General features: G+C 41.1%; 1 protein-coding gene across 8 annotated transcripts in view; it reads right to left on the bottom strand.

Annotated features, from left to right (window-relative positions):
• The window catches only part of ADGRL3 (adhesion G protein-coupled receptor L3), a 515,246-nt gene that overhangs the window by 191,716 nt on the left and 301,045 nt on the right, over positions 1-22,485 (bottom strand). For all 8 annotated transcript variants that reach the window (XM_059844075.1, XM_059844074.1, XM_059844068.1 and 5 more), the window contains one exon: positions 19,275-19,384. In XM_059844075.1, coding sequence (XP_059700058.1) covers positions 19,275-19,384 — 110 coding nt within the window. The remainder of the gene's footprint in view (positions 1-19,274; positions 19,385-22,485) is intronic.

Raw genomic sequence — 22,485 nt, 5'->3', positions numbered from 1 at the left:
TGCAAGGGCAGCCTAACGCAGTGAGGCGTGTGACATGCACACAATGGCTTCAGAGTCACAAGACCTTCCACTCTGAATTTCCCTACTTATAACAGCAGGAATCTACCCATTAGATTATACAAAAAGTCATGTAGTGCAAGCATGCTGTGGGGACGGAGATAAAAATTAACACCAAACTGCCTCCCCATCCTCCCCGCTACCCCTACTTCTCCCAAGAGATAGTGAGATGCAGTTCCTTCCAGGAAAGGGTTAAGCAGCTCTGCAAAGCACATCTTGCCTCCTCCCCTGTTTGTATTTGGTGTGCAGAGAGGACTCCAGCTCTCAGCAGTGCAGTCCTTGGGGAGGAGCCCCAGGTGTAGCTCCACACTCCAGTTTTTGTTGCTTTCTTTGTTAATAAATCTAAAGGGGACTTTGGGTTTTTGTATGCAACATGGGCTTTACAGAGCAGGGCAGGGAAACCTCTTGCCCACAAAGTCGATAGTGGAGGATGGCACTGCTGCACACAGTATCATCACACCTGGGACCTGAGTGTGGAGAATGCTGAGCTTGTCGGCTGTAATCGCAATTTTGCTTTGTTTTCCAACCTTTAGCCACAAAACAGCTATGCTTCACAAAAGGAAAACTGAGATGGAAAAGAGAGGCCATCAGGTTAGGGCATAACTGAGCTTCCTCCTGGACAATCAGGATTGATCCAGGTCACACCCAGTCAACACAGAGTTTGCAATCATGACCTTCTCTGGAAATTACAGCTTTGCTTCCCTGCTAAAATGTTTTATCCAGCAATGATTTTGCAGCTCCATGAAGCATTCCTGATTAGATTTTCAACACTGTTACACATGAGGTCTCTTGTACAGAACAGTATCCACACAGAAAATGTGAGGATCGCCATTCAGCAGTTTTCACTGCACATTTCAAAGGAAAAAAGAAAGAGAAAAATCGTATTTGTATATAAAAAATAATTTTGAAGCTCTCAGAAACTCTTTAAAAACAAGGCTTTCCTTTTTTTTCACAAGTACATTTAAGCAAACACCTGTACAAAATGAAGCTTTTTTTAAGAATAAAAAGTAACTCCTAGCACCACGCACACTCAGTAACTATAAGCCACAATTAAAATCACCTTTAGCACCATCATAGGGCATTGCTCTGCAGTTCTAGGGCAAAGAAAGAAGGAACAGAAAGTTTTCAACTCATCCAAGATTAGCACTGGAGATGGGAAAGATGCAAACCAAAAATTAGTTAATGTCAGGTAAAGTCCTCTACTGGACATTTTAAAGACAGCAGGGGAAGAGAGGAGCAAAGAGATGCATTATGACCAAAGTAATCTAAACTGGAATAATGTGGAGTCTATTTATCAGGTTTTCTAAAAGTAATATCCAGCAGACAGAGGAACGTAAAGTGAGATCTCATACCCGGGGAATAGAAATGCAGTCTGGAGCACCAACATCACACTTTGTAAAGCAAAGACAATGTTTCCTTCCAAAATCCAACACAAAGAAGTCAAGTCATCAGCAAGAAGAAAACAGGACTGATGAACAGCCCCGCAGGTCCTGCCTTTCCCTCCCTACACCTCATATTGCAACACTCCCACACTAAGAATGAAACATCTGCATGTCACTGGTCCATATGTCCCACAGAATTACAGAGAGCTTGCCCTTCCTTAGAATGATATAAGGCAAGTATTGCTCATTGGTATCAATGAGTTCCATTTTTTGCAGGGAGGATTAGGATCAAGGATTAGCTCTTCTGGATTAAAAGAGATGGTGTGTTCAAAAATTCTAAATAATTACAACTGAACCTTAAACTGAAAATTTCCTTTCTTTTTTTTTTTTTTTAGTCATCAGTCCCCTTGCAAAGCTTACACGCCAAGCTTGCCATTTTTCTCACTCATCTTCTTGCAATTACGCAGTTGCCTGAGCAGCCAGGAGTAGTGCAGGCAGCAGGCAGTGTCCACTGCAAAGCACCTCGAACAGGATAAGCATCAGACATGGCTGCATTAATCAACTCCTGCAGACTAAGCCTTGCAGAGACATGACCAGGTTTTCAAAGACACTTAGCTCCTCTGTGTGCCCAGCCCCAAGTATTCCCAGCTTTTAGATCAATTGCACGTTGCAGGGACATACAACAGAGTATGTGGATTTCCAGCGATTCCTCGGTATCAGTTTTTAAGTCCAGTTCAGTTAGGTTTAGGGTCTGGCAGACCATGATGTTGGAAAAGCTCTGCCATTAGGTACTGGGCTGCTAAGAAAACTTCATCTCTGACCAATCTGATTGGGCCACTCCCTGAGAAACTAAACCAAATTTTATTTGGATTTAAGCTGAAAGTATGGCTACAAGCAGGGCCGAAATTCTGTTTTCTGCTCCATCCCCACTTCAAAAACCTGCCCAAACGACCCAATGGGAGCATCCACTGGTCCAGAATTCAGGCCCACATAATGGAATCTTTCTCAACTAGAAAGATAAGTGAGTGAAGCCAAGTTTGTCTGTGTGATGTCCAGAGCATCGCCCAGTCTGCCATGCTTTTTTAGAGCTGCTACACATCACTACAGAACCACCTCCACTGCAGCACTGGGTGAAGAGAGACATCAGCCTGCTGCTACATTTTAATTAATTCATGAAAGAATTTATGGGTTTTTTTTCAAATAAAGTATGTTTTAGAGCAAGAGATATTTGCATTTTTCATTTCTTTAAATGGAACTAACAAGGCACATACATAATAAGACCTAAAATCAAAGGAAGAAAACCCCAAAACCCTGTAACATTCATTTTCTCTGAGGCACCTTCAATTCAACATTATTGTAGCACATTGTCTTTGGAGCTTTAATGCCTACACTTTTATAGACCAAACCCAATCACTGTTATTTTGCTTGAAAGAAAACCTGCAGTCTGTGAAAAGAAGGCTCTAATTGACTTATTTTACGTTATGAAAAACTATGTCCCCAAATTCTTTATGCAGTAAATTGAATTTTCAAACTGATGTTTATCATATGTGCAATTGTTTCCACAAATGAATTTTTAAACAATGATACTGGACAGACCACGCAGGCAGAGAGCTTGCCTGATGTTTTTAAAACTAATGGTTGCAGTAAAAATGTCAGTCTGAAAAGGAAGTAACAATTTTGTCTTCCCCTGCTAATTACATATGTTGGAAAATTGTGTTAGGACATTCATTTATGGCCAGCGTTAATCAGGAGTCATACAGCTGTAGGTCAGAGCAATTATGTGCATTTAGAAGCAAGTCCATCATTTTTGCATATGATTTTTCTTTGTTAGTTAAGAACAGTTTTGCAGTGAATATATACTGTTAGTCTCCAATAAAAGCATATTTCTCCTTATTTTTAGATCCATTACACACACACAGTTCATTCTGGGAATGTCTGAAATTCAGTGTGACAGGCTGTTTTTAGAAACAGAAGTTGTTCTCAGTTTGATGCTTTCTTACTGATCATTAACTACCACACAGCTGGCAATGAAATCAAGCCCCTGGTTGTCTTTTAAATGCAATAAACATATAACTGGGTGAAATTATTGCTGTGAATCATCTTTAGCCACTTTTGCATCATGTAATTTAATAGGCATTTGTAGAAGAGCTGACACTACCACTCTCTTCTCATTCAATATTGGAAAATTTAATTGGCTACCTATTTGACTTCAGGCAAACACTGACATAAACCAGACAAACTCTCGCCTCTTGACCCTATTGATTGTCCAAAGACAAACACACCATTGGTACCACAAAAGCCATGTGAGCACTAAGTTAGGCTAATTCTGCATTCCTGAGAGGGGTCACATTTTGGGACTCTCTACTGGCGTGATTAGAAAAAGGTGGTTAAAAAAAAAAAAGTTTAAGTTGACTGATTAATTGTAAATCCAATGCTCTACAAGCCAATATGCCCCTGCATGTTCCAAGAGAGCCTCTGCTCCTGAAATGTGAGGTCACCTGCAAAGAACAGCATTTGAGTTTAAGAGGCTGAAGCTTGTAAAGCTACAGTCACAGCTGTGCAGGTATATATATTTATGATAGAGTAAGCGGGAATGTGAGAAATGAAGTGGAAAGAATAAAAGGGGAGATGAGAGGTGAATTTTCAATAAAAACCTCCCTGAATTCAGGCAGAGGGAAAGGATAGTGATAAATAATCTCTCTGGAGATAGCACTCATCTTGACACTACTTAATGGTGTCCGTGCACCTAATTTCCATGGACTGTGATATCATGAGAAAGACTGCAAACCTTGAGTACCTGGGGCTCCTTCCCACACATCCTGAGTTCCAATGAGACTGTCATCCTGCTTGGATTTATGCAGCCCACAAACTGCATGGCAAAGAGAGCCAAGGCCACATTAAATGCAGTAACTCAGTGCTGGGCCAAAAGAATCACAGGAAGGATGATCACAAGTTGGAGTGTAGAAGGAGAAGGGTGCACCTCTTGTGCATTTTCAAGCAGCACAAGTTGGGTAGCAGGAGGTGCAACTCTTGCCAAGGTGGCCATCAATACCTAAGTCTGCCTTTTCTTATCCTGAGCTCCAGAGCACAAACACACACCAAAAAAAAAAAAGAAAAAAAAAAAAAAATCCCTTAGGCCTTGCCTAACTGTCGCCACGCTCCCACACAGGACCCAAAAGGCATCAAATCCTACTTTTAAAAAGGCTGCTACATTGGAAACTTTTTACATACAGATCTGGGCACAATACAAGGAGTTTGTCCCACTATCAGCAAAGAGCACTGCAGAATTCCTCAAGTTTAGTCTGATAAAAGTGACAAAGTTGATTTCTTTCCATTAAAATAAATATCAAGAGTACTGCTTTTAAAAACTTTTTGGTTAACTTTAGAGCTTTGTTTTGATTTATTTATTTTCTCTGCCTGAAGAGAAGGTTGTGCAAATGCTGCACTGTTAAGGGAAAGAAGTCCAAACTTTACATAAGGGCTTTTTGCCCAGTGTCTCTTGGCATGCTTCCTTGAGTTTGAGATTGCTTTGTATGGTGAAGTATTACAGAGTAAGATAACACTGCGTTATCAAGGCACTAAGGAAGGGCTTTGCACTAAAGAAATTCAGCCAAAATTCCTTTTCAAGGAGAGCAGAGAGTGCATTTGAATAAGCACAAAATTCAGCAGGGGAATAACTAATATGATTGGTTTTAAAGACACAGAAATGAGTATTTTAATGTGTTATGAATGTTAAGCGAGAATTTTAAAACACCAGAGCAAGAAAATGCACGCTTTCTACCCGCAGTTCCAGCCAAGATGATGTAGCAATTTTATAAATCAGAAAATAAACAAATTATCGTGATTCTATTTTTGAATGGCTACTATCACAAAATACCTCTGGCTCATTTGTTCTGGCAATGTGTCTAGATTCTGCATCATAAAGATTTTTGTAGCAAATTGTGTAAGAGCAATGAAGATTTTTAAATGGACTTTTCTCCACCAAATTAGGCACCAATCCTGCAGATGCTTACAGAGTTTATTTGTTTCCAGATAAGGCATCTACATAGAATTTTATATCTATAGCAAAATAGGCACAAGCTTAAGGGAATATAGTTTCCAAGACTTTTGGTCCAATTTCCGAGGACTGCTACAGTTCATCTGGATAGCTCTTCAAGAGCCAGGCTTTTAGCCCCAAAAGCCTCTCACCTGCTGTATTTAGAGCAATTATTTCAGTTTTTAAAATAAGGCAATGCAACAAATGGAGATGAAAACAAAAACTGAAGGAATACACAGTATTTTCTGCAAAGCCAGGTATCTGACAAAGCACTCATTAACATCATCATGATATACCTTGATCTCAGGCTACAATCGGGTCTTGCAGCAACATTTCACAAACTTCTTGAGACTTCAAGTTAGAAGTTTTGCAGAAATTTCCTGTCCCAAGGACCCTTGGGAAAGGCTGATCAATACTTGTGCTGCAAACACAAATTCCACCCTTGCCCAGACAGGTGCAGCTCCCAGCAAGCTGAGAAAGAGTAGGATCCTCTTACACCGGAATTGGTGCTTGCACACAGTTTTCCATCGTGCAATATTTCACGGTCTTTACTTTTTGGTTATTAAAATAGGATGTTATCCAACAAGTGGAGGGGAAGACAAGGTCAGGGATTTGGTTCCCATCTCAGAAGTGGCAGCTAAAGCTGCTGAGCAGCATGTGTTTCTTGTTTGAAACGTATCACTTATTCTTATAAACAATAATATATACCATCTGTTGCAGCCATTCATAATTGATAAGATTTGGGCTGTGTTTGACTGCAAAAACCCATTTCCACATGAGTGTAGATGTTCAGATGAAAAAGTGTTGCAAAGCAATTTGTTTGAGTTTTCTTACCACAAATAACACCAACAATGTCCAACTGTCTCCAGGCACTCACATGGGGCTCTGGAAACCCCATTTACCATTTCACTGGGAAGCATCAGCATCTTCCCATGGCAAAAGTGGTTTTATCTTCAGTGGGAATGGCCATCTAGAGTTCAACTGTTGAACCGCTTCACAGCTGACCAAAAACCAAAGCATAACATCAAGGGCATTGACCAAATGCTTCCTAAACATTGACAGGCTTGGGGTATCAAGCACCCCTCCAGGAAGCCTCCTCCAGTGCTGGACATTCTCAGTAAAGAAATGCTTCCTAATGCCAAGACTAAGCTTCCTCAGGCACAGTTTGAACCATTCCAATGTGTCCTATCACTGGATCCCAGGGAGCAGAGCTCAGCACCTCTCTCTAACACATCCTTTCCTCAGGAATCTGTTGAAAGCAATGAGGCTGTCACTTGAACTCTTTTTCTCCAAACTTGACAAATCCAAAGTTCTCAGCGGCTCCTCACAGGAGCAGTCTTCCATCCCTTTCACTGGCTTTGCTGCCCTCCTTTGGATGCATTAGAGCACTTTAACATCCTTTTTTTATTGTGGGGTCCAGAACTGCACACAGGACTCAAGGTGGAGGCTGCATCAATGCTTAGTACAGCAGAATAATCACCTTTTTTGTTCAGCTGGTTATGCTGTGTTTGATGCACCCCAGCATGGGGATTGTCCTCTGGGCTGCCAGGGCACTCTGCTGGCTCTCACTGAGCTGTTGTCAACCCTCATCCCCAGGTCCCCTTCTGCAGAGCTGCCACTCCCCCACACCAGCCAAAGAATCCAGCAATTGTAAAATTTTGTCCCAATTATCATTGCCTGATGCTCCAATCTATCTGTACTCCCTCTGCAATGCCCCTCATCGCTCAAGAGAGTTAAAAGCAGCTCCCAGTCTGGGATCATCAGCAAACTTGCTAATAGTGCATTCCCATCCTATATCCAGACCTCTGATCCACTAGGCAAATGACCTTGTCAAAGAAGAATACAAAATTATTTCAACAGGGATCTGCCTGTGTGAACCCAGGCTGACTGTGCCTGGCAACCAGACTATTCTTTAAATGCCTGTCAATAGTACTCCACTATGATCTACTTCATAACTTTCCAGGAACTGGGGTTAGACTAACAGTCCTTCTGATAAATTGGAATAATACTGGCTACCTTCAAGTCAGCAGGGACCTCCCCAGACTCCCAAGATACTCAGTAAATGATCAAGAGGGGGTCTTGCCATAACATCTGCTAGTTCCATCAGCACTCTGGGATGATTTCCACCAGGGACCATAGACTTGTCAACATTTGGCTGATGCAGCTGGTCTCTCACAGTTTCATAAAAGGAAAGCCACTGCTCCCACACACTTATGGTCCTCCACCTGAAAGGAACAGGCAGCCCAAGGCCTACCAGGATTATTAAAGAATTAGGGAACAAAAACCAGGTAACATTGAATGCTTCCACTTTATCTCCATTAGAGGGGTGATCACCTTAAACAAGTATCACTCCTAGTCTTTTCTTTAGACCTACTCTTGCTATAAAAGTACTTTTTAAAAAGCTTTGTGTTATCTGCCACAACACAGGCTAGTTTCAACTCTGATTGAGATTTGGCCTTTCCTGTCTCCTCCCTGCATGCCCAAACCACAGCTCTGTGACATTCCTTTTACCAAGGAAAAATGTGAATGATTGTTTTTGTATACTCTAGAACTGGTTAGAGACTTTGTCAGCCATTTAATTTCATTTCTGAGACAAGATGGCAGAACAGACCAGTCCTCTTTGAGAAAGAAACGCTTTTCTTTTTCTCTGGAAATCTCTCCATAATATCATCACTGCACCACAAATTTCTCCCAAATGTGAAGGCTCAGACTCAAGCTGTTTAATAGGCAAGGCTGCACTGATTTAAATACTGTCCATTTTTACTCTCTGCATCCAAATTCCCTCCAACTCAACAAGAAAACTCCCAAGTGTTTCTATGGGCTCTCATCTAAGGCATGTGGTGAAAGACAACTACTATACCTCTATAAAGACTGTTAAAAAAAAAAAATCAGAAAATACCGTCTAAAACTTAAGACATTATTTTAACTGAAACATGACAATTGAATCAGGTCATATTTTTAATGGATTCTATTAGAAACACAGACTTTTTGTTTTCAAAGTACCAGCCACAGAATGTAGATTTGTCACTTTCTGGTAATTACTAATATCCTCCCCCACCAGAGTCATCTGGAACATATTTAATTATTGACTTCATTGGAAATGTACATGGCACATGCTCACTCTTCTGAGTAAGTCTTTAAATGGACAAAGGCCTATTTGTTTCTCCTCTGAAACCCCAGCCTGAGCACATAAAGGACCCCCCAAATCAGGCTTCTGTTAGTTGCATACACCATATATAAGATGCAAACACACAAGCTGACATCCATCAAACCTTTAAGCACATGCCTGGCTGGGAGGGTCCCAGTGGTGCCAATGGGAAAGGCCAAGTGAAACCAGGGGTACAACTGTGCCTTGTACAAAACACCCACGTGGCAAATTTATCCCTGCTTTGCAGCTTGTGCCTCTGCATCTCATGAAAAGGTCGGCATCAGAGCTGGCTCAGGTGTGCCTGTGGGATCGGAGCATCTTTTCTCTGCTGCATTTTAGTACTGCTGCCTGCACACCTTCAGCTCCACACTGCTTACAGACTGAAAGTCTTGTTTCAGGCACTGCCAAACCTGAGTGTAAATACCCAAAGCAGCAGCAGGATACAAATGTGATTATATTGAAGCAGGATTAATTTCAGCCTGTGATAAGGAAAAGACCACCAGTAGAGATACAGTGTGATTTCATACCAAAGAGAGTCACTAGCCACTCCTTTCTGCTCTCCCACACAAGGCTAGACTATGAAACTAATTTATCTTAAAATTTCAATGTTTTGAGCCACGTCTGACTAATAAAAAATATCTTCAACACCATCTATACATTGTTTCCTGATTTTTCTTCTCAAAGTCAAATACTCAAGCTCAAGTCTGCATTTGCCCCATGGACTTTACATTCCTTCCACCCTTCAGTTTTGCGGCAGAAACGTGGAACCATCTTTTAGGGCTGCATTCAGAATAGCACTTAAATGCACAATTTGCTGCTTTAAATAGTAACATAGGTGGAATGATGCCAGAGTGTTTCCTATACAGACATTAAAGGTAGATTTCCAGGGAAGCTCAGCTTTCATTAGGGCACCTAAATATAATAGACTCATTTTCAAAATCCCAAGAGCACAATAGTTCCTGTTCTGTTTAGTAGAACCATTATTTTGCAGATCTGAACATCTGAGGTTTTGGAAGCTTTCAGGTGCGTGAGTGTGCATCTGTGTGGTCCTGCAAGCCATTGTAAGGGATGAAATGGAAAAATGTGAGATTATTAATTTTTAAAGAAATAAAAAGGACAAGGCCCCGACGCTGCCTCTCCTGGGATAAAAAGAAAAGACTCAGCTGGATTATGTGGTGACATGCCAGCCCCAGCTGCAACAGCATGTGCACTCCAGCAAAGGACAAGACAATAGTTCCACTCACAGACACTGTTCAAGACACACAAGAGAGAAGAGAAAAAAACCCAAAAAACCAAAAAAACAAACCAGAGTTAATGAGGTGCAGCTGAATAATACCTTCATAAAAGCAGAGAGAGAAACCAGGTAGACGTCATCTGCAAGGTAAATTAAAATTATACATCTCTGAGGATTATCAGTGAAAATTGAGATCTGGAAGGGAATTTACTTTTGATATTGGAAGGGATAAATACCCACTGTAAATCTTTTTATGTGGGCTTGTAGAGCGGAACAGAGAAATTAAAGATAAATGAGATTAAGGCATTTTTTAAAACTACATTAGACATTTTTAAGTTACCCATGGAGTCAAAGAGGACTTTGGAGGAGGAGATTAGTTTAGACCCTCAGCAATACATTCATCTGTGAAATCAACTGGAATAAATCTTTTGTAATCTGAATTGGTCATTGTTCCACTCCCCACTCCCTCACCCCACCCCTCCCCTCAAAAAAAAAAAAAAAAAAAAAAAAAAAAAAAAAAAAAAAAAAGAAAAATACACACCTCAAAAAGTCCTTCAGAACATTTCTGCATAGTCTGGCAATCAGCCCAGGTAAATGATGTGCTATGACTATTTTAAAGATAAGAAACCTTTAGAAATAAGTTGCAGGATTTTGTTTGGTTTTTTATTTTTCAAAAGGATACCCTGAGGAAGGCCCTTTTGCCTTATTCTTCCACAATTCCTCCCGTTTTACTCCTCTTGGAAACAGCAGCTAACAAAAATCAAATACTATGCAGTCCATGTTTGTCTCCTCTGCCAGAGCTGAGGTGCACAGAACCACTGGTTTCATGCAGGCCGATATTGTTAAAAGTTGACTGGAAATGTTGTTAGGAAGAAAAGTGGAGGAAATGAGGGAAAGAAGTAATACATTCAGATGTATTTGGCTCTCTTCCTGGGAGCTCTTTTAATATAAAGAAACTCAACGAAGTTGTATTTTTAGATCTGGAAAGATGCGTTTTCGTCTTTCACACACTAAAGGGATTTGCCTTAATATACTCAAATTTCCCCCCTCCCTCCTCCTCCCTCATATGCTGAAAGAAATGAACTTCAATCCTCAACTTAGCCACTGGATACACATATTCTGTTCTCCCTATTGGCCAGAATAAAACCCAATAAATGTATTTCATTTCTTTTGTGGATTTATAATAGCACCTGGCAAGGATGGTCTTAATCTCCTTACACTGCTTGCACCAATGAAAGAAACCTCTGCAATACTTCTTGTAAGAGAAATTAAAGGAAAATAGGAATAAAACCTGGAAAAATAAATATTATTTCCATGAAGATCTGTTATAAAACATATGAAATCCATATCAATATCTCCAGAGGGTGCTTGGCATAATAGCACAATTTAGGCAATAGGTTATTAAAAATAGAAAGAAATATATATTTCCCTAAATGATGACAGAATTGTTTGGAGACAATTGGGAAGTGTGGGCTCATGCTTAGGCAGCAAATTCATGGCAAATATCTACAAGTGTCATGTCAGAAAGAGTTGAAAAACACGGCTTGGTACAGATGACCTAAAGCCAGTGGCATTCTTCCCATTGGTGCTCCAGAAAAGGGTTTGGAGGGGTCAGGCGGCTATGTTTTGTCAGCATCTTTATTTGGGTAGCACAAATCCATTTCAGATAGTACAAAGATGTCTCACTATTTAGATATGGAACCATCAGCTGAGAATGTGGGAGGACTGCAGCCTATTACTTTATCGAAGAATATCACATATTTTCATTCTTCTTTCTATGCAGTATTGGCTACAACTCCCTTTTTGGCTGAGGCAATATCAGTTATTTACTATGCTAGAAATGGCTGTGACAAAGATAAGTTTCTTGAAGAAAGCTAACAAATTCAGACAGCCTCAGGTTGTCAGGAACCTGACCCAAAGTTTGCTGACACTGAAAGAAAGTTTCCCTGCAACTGAATGACCTCTGATTCAGACTCAAAGGCCAAAGGCAGTTGGGCAACAGATTGAAAGATTTTAAACAACTTTTAGTTTAAATGAGTAGAACCAAACCAAACCCATACCTATACACTTTCTCACTAAAAATCCAGCTGCTATGGGTCAGTATTGGAAAGGAATAAATAGTGCATAAAAGTCATACAAGGAATTAAATTACCCCCTTACATTCATAATATTCATAAAATAACTTACACTACGCATCAGTTTTCCACCTTCAACTTCCACAATAAACCAATTATAGAGGCCCTCAGGAGAACTGACAGGGCTCTATATCAAGAAAAACAGCCTATGTGAGAAACACATAACAGACCTACACTAAATTCTTTGACTTATTTAAAGTCTGGGTCTCCACACTGCAAACTTTCTGAGAGTGAGGTGATGGTGGGGAGAGATATGAAATTTGCCTCTTGTGCTCTACCACAGAAACTTTTTTATAGTCTTAAAAAAAAAAAAAAAAAAAAAAAAACAAACAATTTCTCCCAGCTGTACAAGCTTCAAAATATAACAAAAATATCAACAAATGTGCAATCAAGCATCCCATGATCATCTGAGAAGTTCATAGGTTGCCCAGGCTGTACCACACTCCAGCTCTCATCCACGGCATCATCTCAGACCTAAAGGAGTCAAGCACAGCACTGTGGTGACTTTTCTGACAAAGAGAGCTTGTGCAACTCCAAGACATATGGGAGCAAAACCTGTTGAACATGGAGATTTCCAGAACCAATGCATTCTTTAAAGACAGAAAGCATCACTGCATGGAGGCATTTCAATACCTTAAGCCTGGGACTAGGGAGCAGCAAGCTGGTTCAGGAGGCAATCAGCTAAACACTCAGGAGAGAGCAAGAAAAAAAAAAATTACTTTTCACGCAAAGGCTCATGCTGGCATGGGTGGAAGACATGAAGAAGTGTCTCTCTGCCTAGAGGAAAGGACAGAGATGACAGGAGCCAACAGGAGCTGGCTTTTCATAGAAGCATGCTGGAACTCAGAGATGCGCCAGGTAGTGATGGCCTTCCTACTATGGAAATTGCCTAACATCTATCTAACTTCTCCCCACAAGAAAATCCATTATGTTCCTGCTGACAGCAGACCTTCAAACCAGTATACATTACAGACACACAGGAAACCACCTAACTTCCTTATTTTAAGCCAAACTCATCTCATATTCAAAAATTAACCGTGTTGCCATTTATTTCAGTGTGCCTTACAAAAATGTTCATTTCCCTTTGTATCAGGCTACTTTGAGTTTTCAAATACCTTTATTTCCCTAGCTCTTAGCTTTCCTTCCTTTCTTGAACATTATGCATGCAACTATTCAGATAGGTCAGCCTGCAGGTTTGCAAAGGCCCATAATATCAGGTTATTTTAACTCAGAGTGCTTTGCAATGGGCTGTTGTGTAGGTGCACTCTCCCCACAAACACACAGTAAAAGAAGACTGATAAGCAATATATTCTTTATTTGTGCCTCTATGGATTAAAAAAAAAATAGTAATAAACAAGCTAGCAAGCAAAGCTGGGAATTTCAGTGAGTACAAAAAAAAAAAAAAAAAATAGGCTTTTTTGACTGCAATGCCTGGAAACTGTAAGCACTGGAAGAAAGGCAATTTGTCAGCAGGAGACAAAGATTCCCTGCTCAGAAATAATCATAATGGATAGTTATGTCTGCTGTTGGGTTTTTGGTTTAGAGGTTTTCTTGTTTGTTTTTTCTTTGGTTTTAGTTATTCTTCCCAACTCATGCACAAAAATAATATCTTTAACAAATAAAACAAAGGAGGCCTGGCTTCAGGAAGGAATTCACTCATTACTGGCCAAAATGCCAAAATTCAGGCTTAATCCCTTGGGAACATTTGCAATTTTCCCTGCTGGGCCTTGAGGGACCAAATCCTCTAGGGAGAAAACAAAAACAAAGCAAACATAAAAACCCAGGGCAAAAGAAAACAGAGAAGCTGCAAGTCCATTTGTTTAACAAAACACAGCACTGCTCTCAGTGGGCAAACATTGCTTCTCTACTGATGGAGAAGGCAGCAAGAAAACACAGAGGGAAAGCCTAGAGGCCACATAATGGCCTTACAGCACTCCAGAAATAATTAGGAACTGTATTCTTGGGAAAAGTGGTCTCATTAAACTGTTTTCAGATTGCAATTTTGTCCTGTCTTCCCCCTTCTCTCTCCCTTTCTACCAACAATCTTAGAGCAATGAAAATATCAGTTTGCTTTCTAGTGCTTGTATTCTCTTAAAAATGTCATTATTCAATTATCTGTCTATTCACGGGCCCTAAGGTCCAGCAGAGCAGATATTGTGAGCCTTCATTTAATGTTTTTAAATGCACTTCAGTCCACTTGTGATACAATAAAACTTTATTGAATTCTGTTCCCACATCACACTTACCATCCCTCACTTTTATTGATACGTGAGCCCATCTCCTCTTCTATCAGCAATAAAAGGAATATTTCTAGCAAGGCTATGACCTTTTCTTCCATCACTACAGCAACTGGGAAATGTGATTTCAGGTTCCATGTTTAAAAAGAAAAAGAGTCCTAAGAAAAGAAAGGATGAAATATGCTCATGTGCTGTTTTTTTTTTTTTCCTCCCTTCCTCTTGTTAGTATTAAAGAAGAAGGAAATTCTCTGTAAGCACCAGAGATATGTGGTGCCTTCACACTAGCCCACACAGAAAGAAACAGAATGGAAAGAAAGAACAATTCATCCTTCCCTGGAAGCCATGAGCATTTTTCCCTTGCAAGAAACATCCCTTTGAACAGATCTCCCCAATATTAAAAGCTGATGGTGGCCTGGGTGTGAGGCAGGTTATCATCACAGTGGGATATGCCATGCCCGAGGCACCCTCCTGCTGCTGCCATCCTTTCCATCAATGCAGCAATGGGCTTGTCCTCATTGAGTCACCACCCTTTTGGCACTTTGCCCTATCCTATTGCTTAAATTTTCTAATTCTCTGTTAAAAAAGCAGACTGCTTCTGAAGGACAACAGTGCACAAGTTATTCTGTGACCTTCAAAACCTAGAGCCTAAAGGAACTAGGAGCTCAGGATAAACTGAAGGTAAATCTGACTCAGATACACCTAAGTCCTCTTTTCAACACTGTGCTGGGTCCTTGGGAGCCTGCAAGGTTCTCTCTACAGGGAAATGAACAGTAGAAAGCATTCCAAAATACCTCTGGTGCTTTCAACTCATACCATTTTTCAAAACCCAAATAAAAAGTAAATGCAGACAATCCCTAAATTTCAGTCTAAGCCAGCGGGCAATAGCTGCCCGCATGCTGGCATTTCCCCCTCTTCTGATCTGGAGTGCCACCCGTGAAGGGCAGTGCCACTGCCATGTCCTACAGAGCACATGTGCTTGAGAGAGAAAAGGGAGCCTCAGCTGGGTTGCTCACTCCATTCCTCCTTCTCCAAAATACCTCCAGAACTACTAAAACATGGTTGGTTTGTGCTGTGAAGTGTCACATACATACAGAGGCAGCATTAGCAAAACCAAAGGGTGGGTTTGAGTTTCTCCTGTTATTGATAGAAAATGTGTCTGATTAGAGTGACAACTAGCTGGGCAGCTCTCCCAACACCACTGCTCCTGCAAAACTGGGCTCTCTTGCTGGCCACTGGTCTCATGTAGAGCTTTGGATAAATCACTTGTCTGCTTTCTGCGCTGGCTCATGAGTAAAACAGGAAGGCCTTTAGCACATTACAAAGGTGAAATAAGAAAAATTTTACTCCTAGACTACTGGCACCATGAGAACAGGATTGTACAAGCACCAGAAGATGATAGTGAAGTGTTTCTGCAATGAGAGTGTTGACCTAGCTTTACAAAACCACCTCCACCACTGCTGTTCCTGTTACCCATTTAACTCTGCTCTGTAAAGGGAGAAGAGCAGAGGGAAGGAATGCAGCAGGAAACAACAGAGTAGTGGATCAAGGGGACCCTCACCATGTCAGGTTTCTCATACTCACACACAGCACAAAACAGCTCAGTCACCTCTCCACAATGAAACATGTCCACAGCTCTGGCAGTGGCAGACTGCAGGTTTGCAGCAGTACATGTTCAGTTGAGAACCATGGAAAATCTCTCTTGGTCAGTAATTATTTAAAGCAAATTCTATTTAAGAAAACGGGAATAGTAAATAAAGTATTTCAGAAGAAAAGGGGCAGTACCCTTGCTTTAGCAAGTGTTAAGAGAAATACATGCCACATGCTAAGGCCTGCTTTGGGAAAGACAAAATTATTTGGATTATTTTTTCTGATACAAGAAAAATAGGACAACTGATGCCACTGAAGCCTAACAAATTAGGTCTGCTATCTTTTTACCTGCTGATATTACCTACTTTTCACTGTCAGAGGGCAACCTAAGAAGCCCAGGTGTCCTGGAATGACTGTCCATTCTAGTAGAAAGCTGCTGCTACCAGATAAAGCAACTACAGGATCAGGAACATGAGGACAGGACTGGGCTATCTGCATAATCATCTCTCATATTGTCCACATGGTGAGAGTAACTGCAGCCTCACAAAACTCTCCTTGTCAGGGGTACCTAGTGAACACACAGGAATGCAGTGCGTGGGGTAATGTAAAGGATGTTTTACAATATATGAGCTACTGAAGTTAGAGGACATTTGGATTTCCCCCATCTGAGAGAAAAGGGGGATGATTTCCTCTAGAAAACAATATGAGCTAGTGGTAGAAGAGTTAATAAATAAATAATAAAATCTCAAGAGAAACAGACTAATGAATGGAGTTTTAAATCTTCCATATTTTTTTCTTTGGGGGAGCATATACACTAGCACTATACTGAGCACAAGTGCCTAAGGTCAGTCCTAGCAACATCTGTTAAAGATGACTCCCAAACCCTCTCCTCTTGAGATGCACACCCTCCCTTCTGCTGCTCAGCCAACACTTGGGTAAACCCACTCTCTGTCCATACAGAATAATTTGAAACTGTGAGGAGTAACTCATCCAACCAGACAAAGGCAAGCTGGAATTGCACACAAGTAGAACTGCCTGCTGAAATATTAATTCTTTCATTATGCAACTGAGGTGCTCCTTTAGCAGATGGCCATATGGCAGACCCCACCACTCCCCAAAGGCTGGCTGCACAGGGGCTGAGGCATGTGGGCTCAGTGACAAGAACTGACCTCTGACAATAACAGGGCAGAAAAGAAGGAACAGATTTCATCCACCAGGCGTGGCTTTGGTCCAGGCATGCCTTTGCTGACCTACTTGCCCAAATTTGACACCTCCCCCATCAATTGGATGGTTTTCACATAGGGGACACTCGTGGGGCCCAGGTGGGGAACATCTATCTACAAAGTGAATCTGACCGTTCTGAGGGAAGAAATAGAGGCAGCAACAAAGCCAGGCAGAGACTGAGGCAGGAGAAGAATAAAATTGAGCTCTAGGTCTCCCACTCCATGTCAGCACATGAAGGGACACAGTTTTCCTAAACACAACCTAGTTCACTGGTGCTACTCTGAATAACAACAACACATGAAGATTTGACCCAAAATTTCCTAGGTAACACACAACAATAACCTCAGAAGACTGGACCCTATTTCATCATGTGCCTGCCCTTTGTCTTTCCCCCCTAACTCTATTGCAGAGGCCCTATATTTGATTCATAAGGAAATGGAGGAAGCAGCAATCAAAGCTCCTACCTTAATTGCAAAAGCAGCATGTCAGTTGTCATTCTTCTCCTCCCTATATTCAGATCATTAAAAAATACTCAATCCCTACTGTACATTTATCACTGAGCAACCTCTCACAAGAGTTGTTCTACTTCTTGTACACAGGGCCAATTAATACTTTGGGGTGTAATACTGACATATTGCCTTTCTCACAAGGCACCACTGTTCCTCTTTGTTTTATGTGCAACAAAGGCTGTGGAGGGGTACCAGGTAATGACTACTGCTCTACCAGCCCGGTCTCTGGAGGGAATAGCATACCCTCATGCAAATCATAAATCACAGGGAAATACAACCTGCTGTGATAAGTTGAAACCAATCTTCCCTAACCCTTTCCATGCACAGTGTTGCTTCTGAAATGAAAAGCCTCATTTAGAGTGGAATAACTCTAAACTATAATTTGGAGTATATTCTGCTTCATAGGGTAGATCCTAAGCCCTGATGTCAATCTTTCCATGAGTTTAATAGCTCACCCCATAAAAATTACTCCATCACTGCATTTAGAAGCTTCACAGTTTTGTTTAGAAAAATCAAGTATGGACACACTGAGACTGCTGCCAGCAGAGTATCTGAGTCCCACAACAGAGAGGTCCCCCTTACTCAGAGAGGCAGTCTTGGAGTTTCACAGAAACCAAAGACCACACAGTCCTTCCAGGCTGCAGCAGCAGGCAGGTGGCCACCTCCTGCCTGGGGGATGGGGACCACCCCAGGGTCTGTAAGCTCTGGTTTCCCCTCTGGACAGGGTGCCTGTCATTGCTCAGCCACGTCTGCTCTCCTGCAGCCCATGCTTGAGGCAACAAAGATGGTCTTAGTCCTCGAGCCAAAATCTGGCTTTCAGCAGATTGATGCCTCCTGCTGCTCTCTCAATACAACACTGTGGGCTGAAAGCATACATTCCCATACCTGCTTTATTATTTTGAGAGGTGTGCTACAATAAGCTTTGGCCTGTTGAAACAAAAAACCTGGAAATGGTGCTGTTATTCACCGCTCAGCTCTCTACAACTGCTAATAAAAAGTGCCCTTCTCGTATTATCATTGCTATTTCCTTTTTCGGGTACACCCTTTTTGGCAGTAGGGCCTTAACTGCATGTAACAAATTTGGTTTCCACAGAAAACAATTTCTGAGGTACACAACTTTTTGTAGCTCTGAATTTCCCACTTGGCACATATTGCTGTCATCTCAGGTGACTGGCTTTCTACCCTCAAAAATTCAGTCTAAATGGCTTGCCTGTAATTTGCCTTTGTAACTTTGGAAGCTTATAAATCAGTATTTTTCTACCATCAAACATGAAATTACCCAAAACAATAGCTTCCTACCTCCTTGGTGATACAATACTGTATTTAAGGCACTTATCAAATGCCACCAATTACATGGACATAGGTCAGTTGAAGCACACTGCTGTATGATTGCAAGCATAAACCTCTGTAAAGAGAAGCTGCAAGCCAGCAATAGTGCTTCACTCCTCCGGTCTGCTTTTTCTAATGGGGTTTCCCAGGTGTTTTCCAAAAGATAATATGTCACTGTTATGCTGTACAACACGGGAGACATTATTAGGATATTTTTAACCTAAGCACAAACCTGACACAGAGAACCATTTTTCACATCTTATCAGCTCAGTCTCATATGAAGCACATGGGCTGCTTTACTTGCCCTTGAGCAACAAGAGACAAGCTCAAGGCTGTCCCAATCTCCACAATAAATCTCTACTGAAATAGCAAGTGCAAATATATCAGGATACATACTGTAAGGGACACACTCATACTGCACTTCCAGGTACTTGTACGTCCCGGGGCACGGGTCTGGAAACACATCAGGGCCGGCAACAACCGCACACTGGGTCCGATTACTGCATCTGGAAAGCAACAGAGATGAGAGTCAGAAAGCAGACCAGACAGAGGGACAGGTCAAGAAGCTGAGGGGCCCCTGAAGTGTCAAAAACATGCAGGAGTCAGGACTTTGCCATCACCTGGGGAAGCTCAGCAGTGAGCACGCAGAGGCTGATGGCAAACACCGACATCTTCATCAGCTCATTATCAAAAGAGAAGAGACATGGCACAGCCCTTCCCTTCCAGGAGGTATTTCTTTAATACCAACATCCTCACAAATAAAATGCTAGGACTAAACCCACAATGACAGCAAAAATAATCATTGCATGTTTTATAGCAGACATAACAATATGTTTTGCAACATTTTTACAAAGTGTTCCCACAAAACCAGTTATCTTGTGTAATACTGATTAAGCCAAAGCAAAGACTAGAAACAGCAACACTTGAGTGGGAGAAAAAAAATATCATCACATAAGCTAAAAACCAAAATAATGTGTTCATACAAGGCCTGTAAGAGAAACTCCCCAGTCTGATCATTCACAAGACAACACCCTTGCATTAGGCACAAATGGCTAAGCTTTATTCCATCATTCTGCCCAGCATGGATGCACCTCCTGAAATGAGGTACTTTTTTCCAAAAAGCTTGATCTCCATGAAGAAAACACAGAAGGAAGTGACCCTGCCTGCTGCAGTGATCATCTTTCTGCTTAAGAGCACACACACAGAAGTTGGGTTCTGCAAGATGCTCTTCCTGAGGCAAATACAGGTCCATGAGTGACTGACCTGTGCATGTGTAGAAACCTATTTGCCTCTGATTTCATGGGACAAACACCTCTAATATACAATTGGTGATGCAAAAATATTTAGCAAACAGTGATTCTATAGAGAAAAATCATCTGCTTCTTTCTTTGCTTAAATTAAAAAAAAAAAAGAGAAAGAAATGTTATTAGTTTTTGATTTTTCTGCTTTTGCATGCCAGAAAGTGACCTCCTAAGGGCTAGACCACTGCATTTATATTCTTTAGGATTCTGCCTCCTCTGCCATGAAATGGGACCCCTGACCCTCCTGCTCTTCTGGCAGAAGCTGTAACATCCAGCACAGAATACATTTAGGTCTGCATTGGAAATGCTTCATGTTTACCTGAAGCTACAGTTTGTCAGCCTTAATGCGGATTTTATTTGAGCCTGTAAATTAGAATTGATTCATTAGCAACTGCCTTAAGCTCCATAATTTCTTTAATTTTATGGAAAAAATAATAAGAGCAGATATGCTTGCTCATCAGGCTGTTTTGCTGGATACCAAATAATCCAGAGGGCTGGGACATTCTCATGTTTTCTAGCTGAAAGACAACAGTTATCACAGTGTGTGACTAGCTTTGTTGTATACACAGAAAAATAATTTTCTTAACAAAAAAGATAACTGGGATATCACAGGTAGCTGGGATATCACAGGTAGCTCGGACGATGCAAGTGGGCAGCTTTCCAGGAGAGGCTTTGAACATCATCCAAAATTTCACTTTCAACAAAAATCCTTTACTGGGCTCAATGTGCCTTTCAAAAAGCAATTTCACTGGTCTAATCAATAGTCTTCCTGGCTGAAGGGACATCACTGGCCACATAACACAGAATAACAGCAATGGATCAAAGATACCTTTCAAAAAGATCCAGAACTAGGAGGAATTGGAGGTGGGGGAAGGAACAAACACATTTAGGGTTCATCTGTGTTTTCTTTCTGTTTGCAAGGAAGCATTTGCTTTGAATGGTCAAGCATTTCCTTGTGGTCCTTTCTTTTCAATGCAAGAACTTGGATACATAAAACAGAAGTGAAAACACAACCTGGAAAGTTGTCTGTGAACAGCACAGTTTTAACCTCCTCAATGTATGCTACCTTCTGCAATATCACCAAAGAGACTGAAAGGTTCGTGATACAAAGGTTTAACTAGGGAATGCAGGATGCACAGAAATGCAAAAGCTTTTCCCCCCAACTTCCTGAAGCCCCCTTACACTTTCCTGGAATGGGGGATGGCAAAGCCTACCAAGCACATGAACTTTCAAAGAAGTGAGATCAAATTATCAGTGCCACCTTGGGGAGGAAATACAAAAAAACCAAATGAAAAACTTTCAAATAAAAAATACTACGTCGTGTCAGAACCTCACAAAATTAACTGAAAAGAGGTTCATATTAAAACAAAAACAAACAAACAAAACAAAAACAAAACACAAACAACAACAACAAAAACCACAAACCAAAACAAAAAAACCCAAAACCCAATCCAAAATGAAAATCAGAAGAATTCAACCTCCTCTCTTTTTCACACCTCTTTTCCTGTGAGCAGCAAAACTGAATCTAGCACTGGGCATTTTGAGCTTCCTTTTATCATCCCAGGGTGAAACACGCAGGTTTCTCATTCCAGCACACTTAAGGGAGGATGGCAATTTACACTAAAAACCATAGGAAAAAACCTAATGTCTCTTCAATGAACTATTGCTGTCACAATCCACATCAGGCTATGGAAATTTTAAGGGGAGAAAGAGGTAAAAACCACTCATCATTAAAGCTCTGGTTGCTCTGCTTTAGCTCAAGCATTTTATCCCTTTTACAACAGCTTCTTGGTCCCTTCAGTTTTGTCATATTTCTTTCCAGACAGATTAAAGGCCCAGGTGACACTAAGTGACATGCAAAAAGTGACACAGGAAAGGAGATGTGTAAAAGATGATGAATCTGTAGCCTTGAAAATGACAGGGAGAAAGACCATAATGTATTCATGCTATACTCCATTTCCAACAAACCAGACCATGAGCTCTTCCTTGTAAATCACAGGATTGTACATGGAATCTTGGGATTTCTTGGCACCTGGGTCTTGGCAATACTTGCTCCAAACTCCTGCAAGTTGTGAGGCTTAGTGCTGGGTACTGTCTGCCACTGCCCACCCCACTCCATTCCCCCTCCCTTTTTTTTTTTCTTTAATTTTTTCTCTCTTTTCTTGAAGGAAGATCTTTGCCAGCTACTGGAGGTATAGTTTGCAATGAGAACCAGCACTGCAGCAGCTGGTGTGAAGCTGGTAAGTATGAATCTGTCTCCTCTAATGGGCAATCACAGAAACACCTCCCTTACTATACAGTAGCTC

The sequence above is a fragment of the Haemorhous mexicanus genome, chromosome 4 (genome assembly GCF_027477595.1).
Source record: "Haemorhous mexicanus isolate bHaeMex1 chromosome 4, bHaeMex1.pri, whole genome shotgun sequence".
Lineage (NCBI taxonomy): Eukaryota > Metazoa > Chordata > Aves > Passeriformes > Fringillidae > Haemorhous > Haemorhous mexicanus.
The sequence above is the reverse complement of the archived record's forward strand: the minus strand, read 5'-3'. Positions and strand labels throughout refer to the sequence as shown.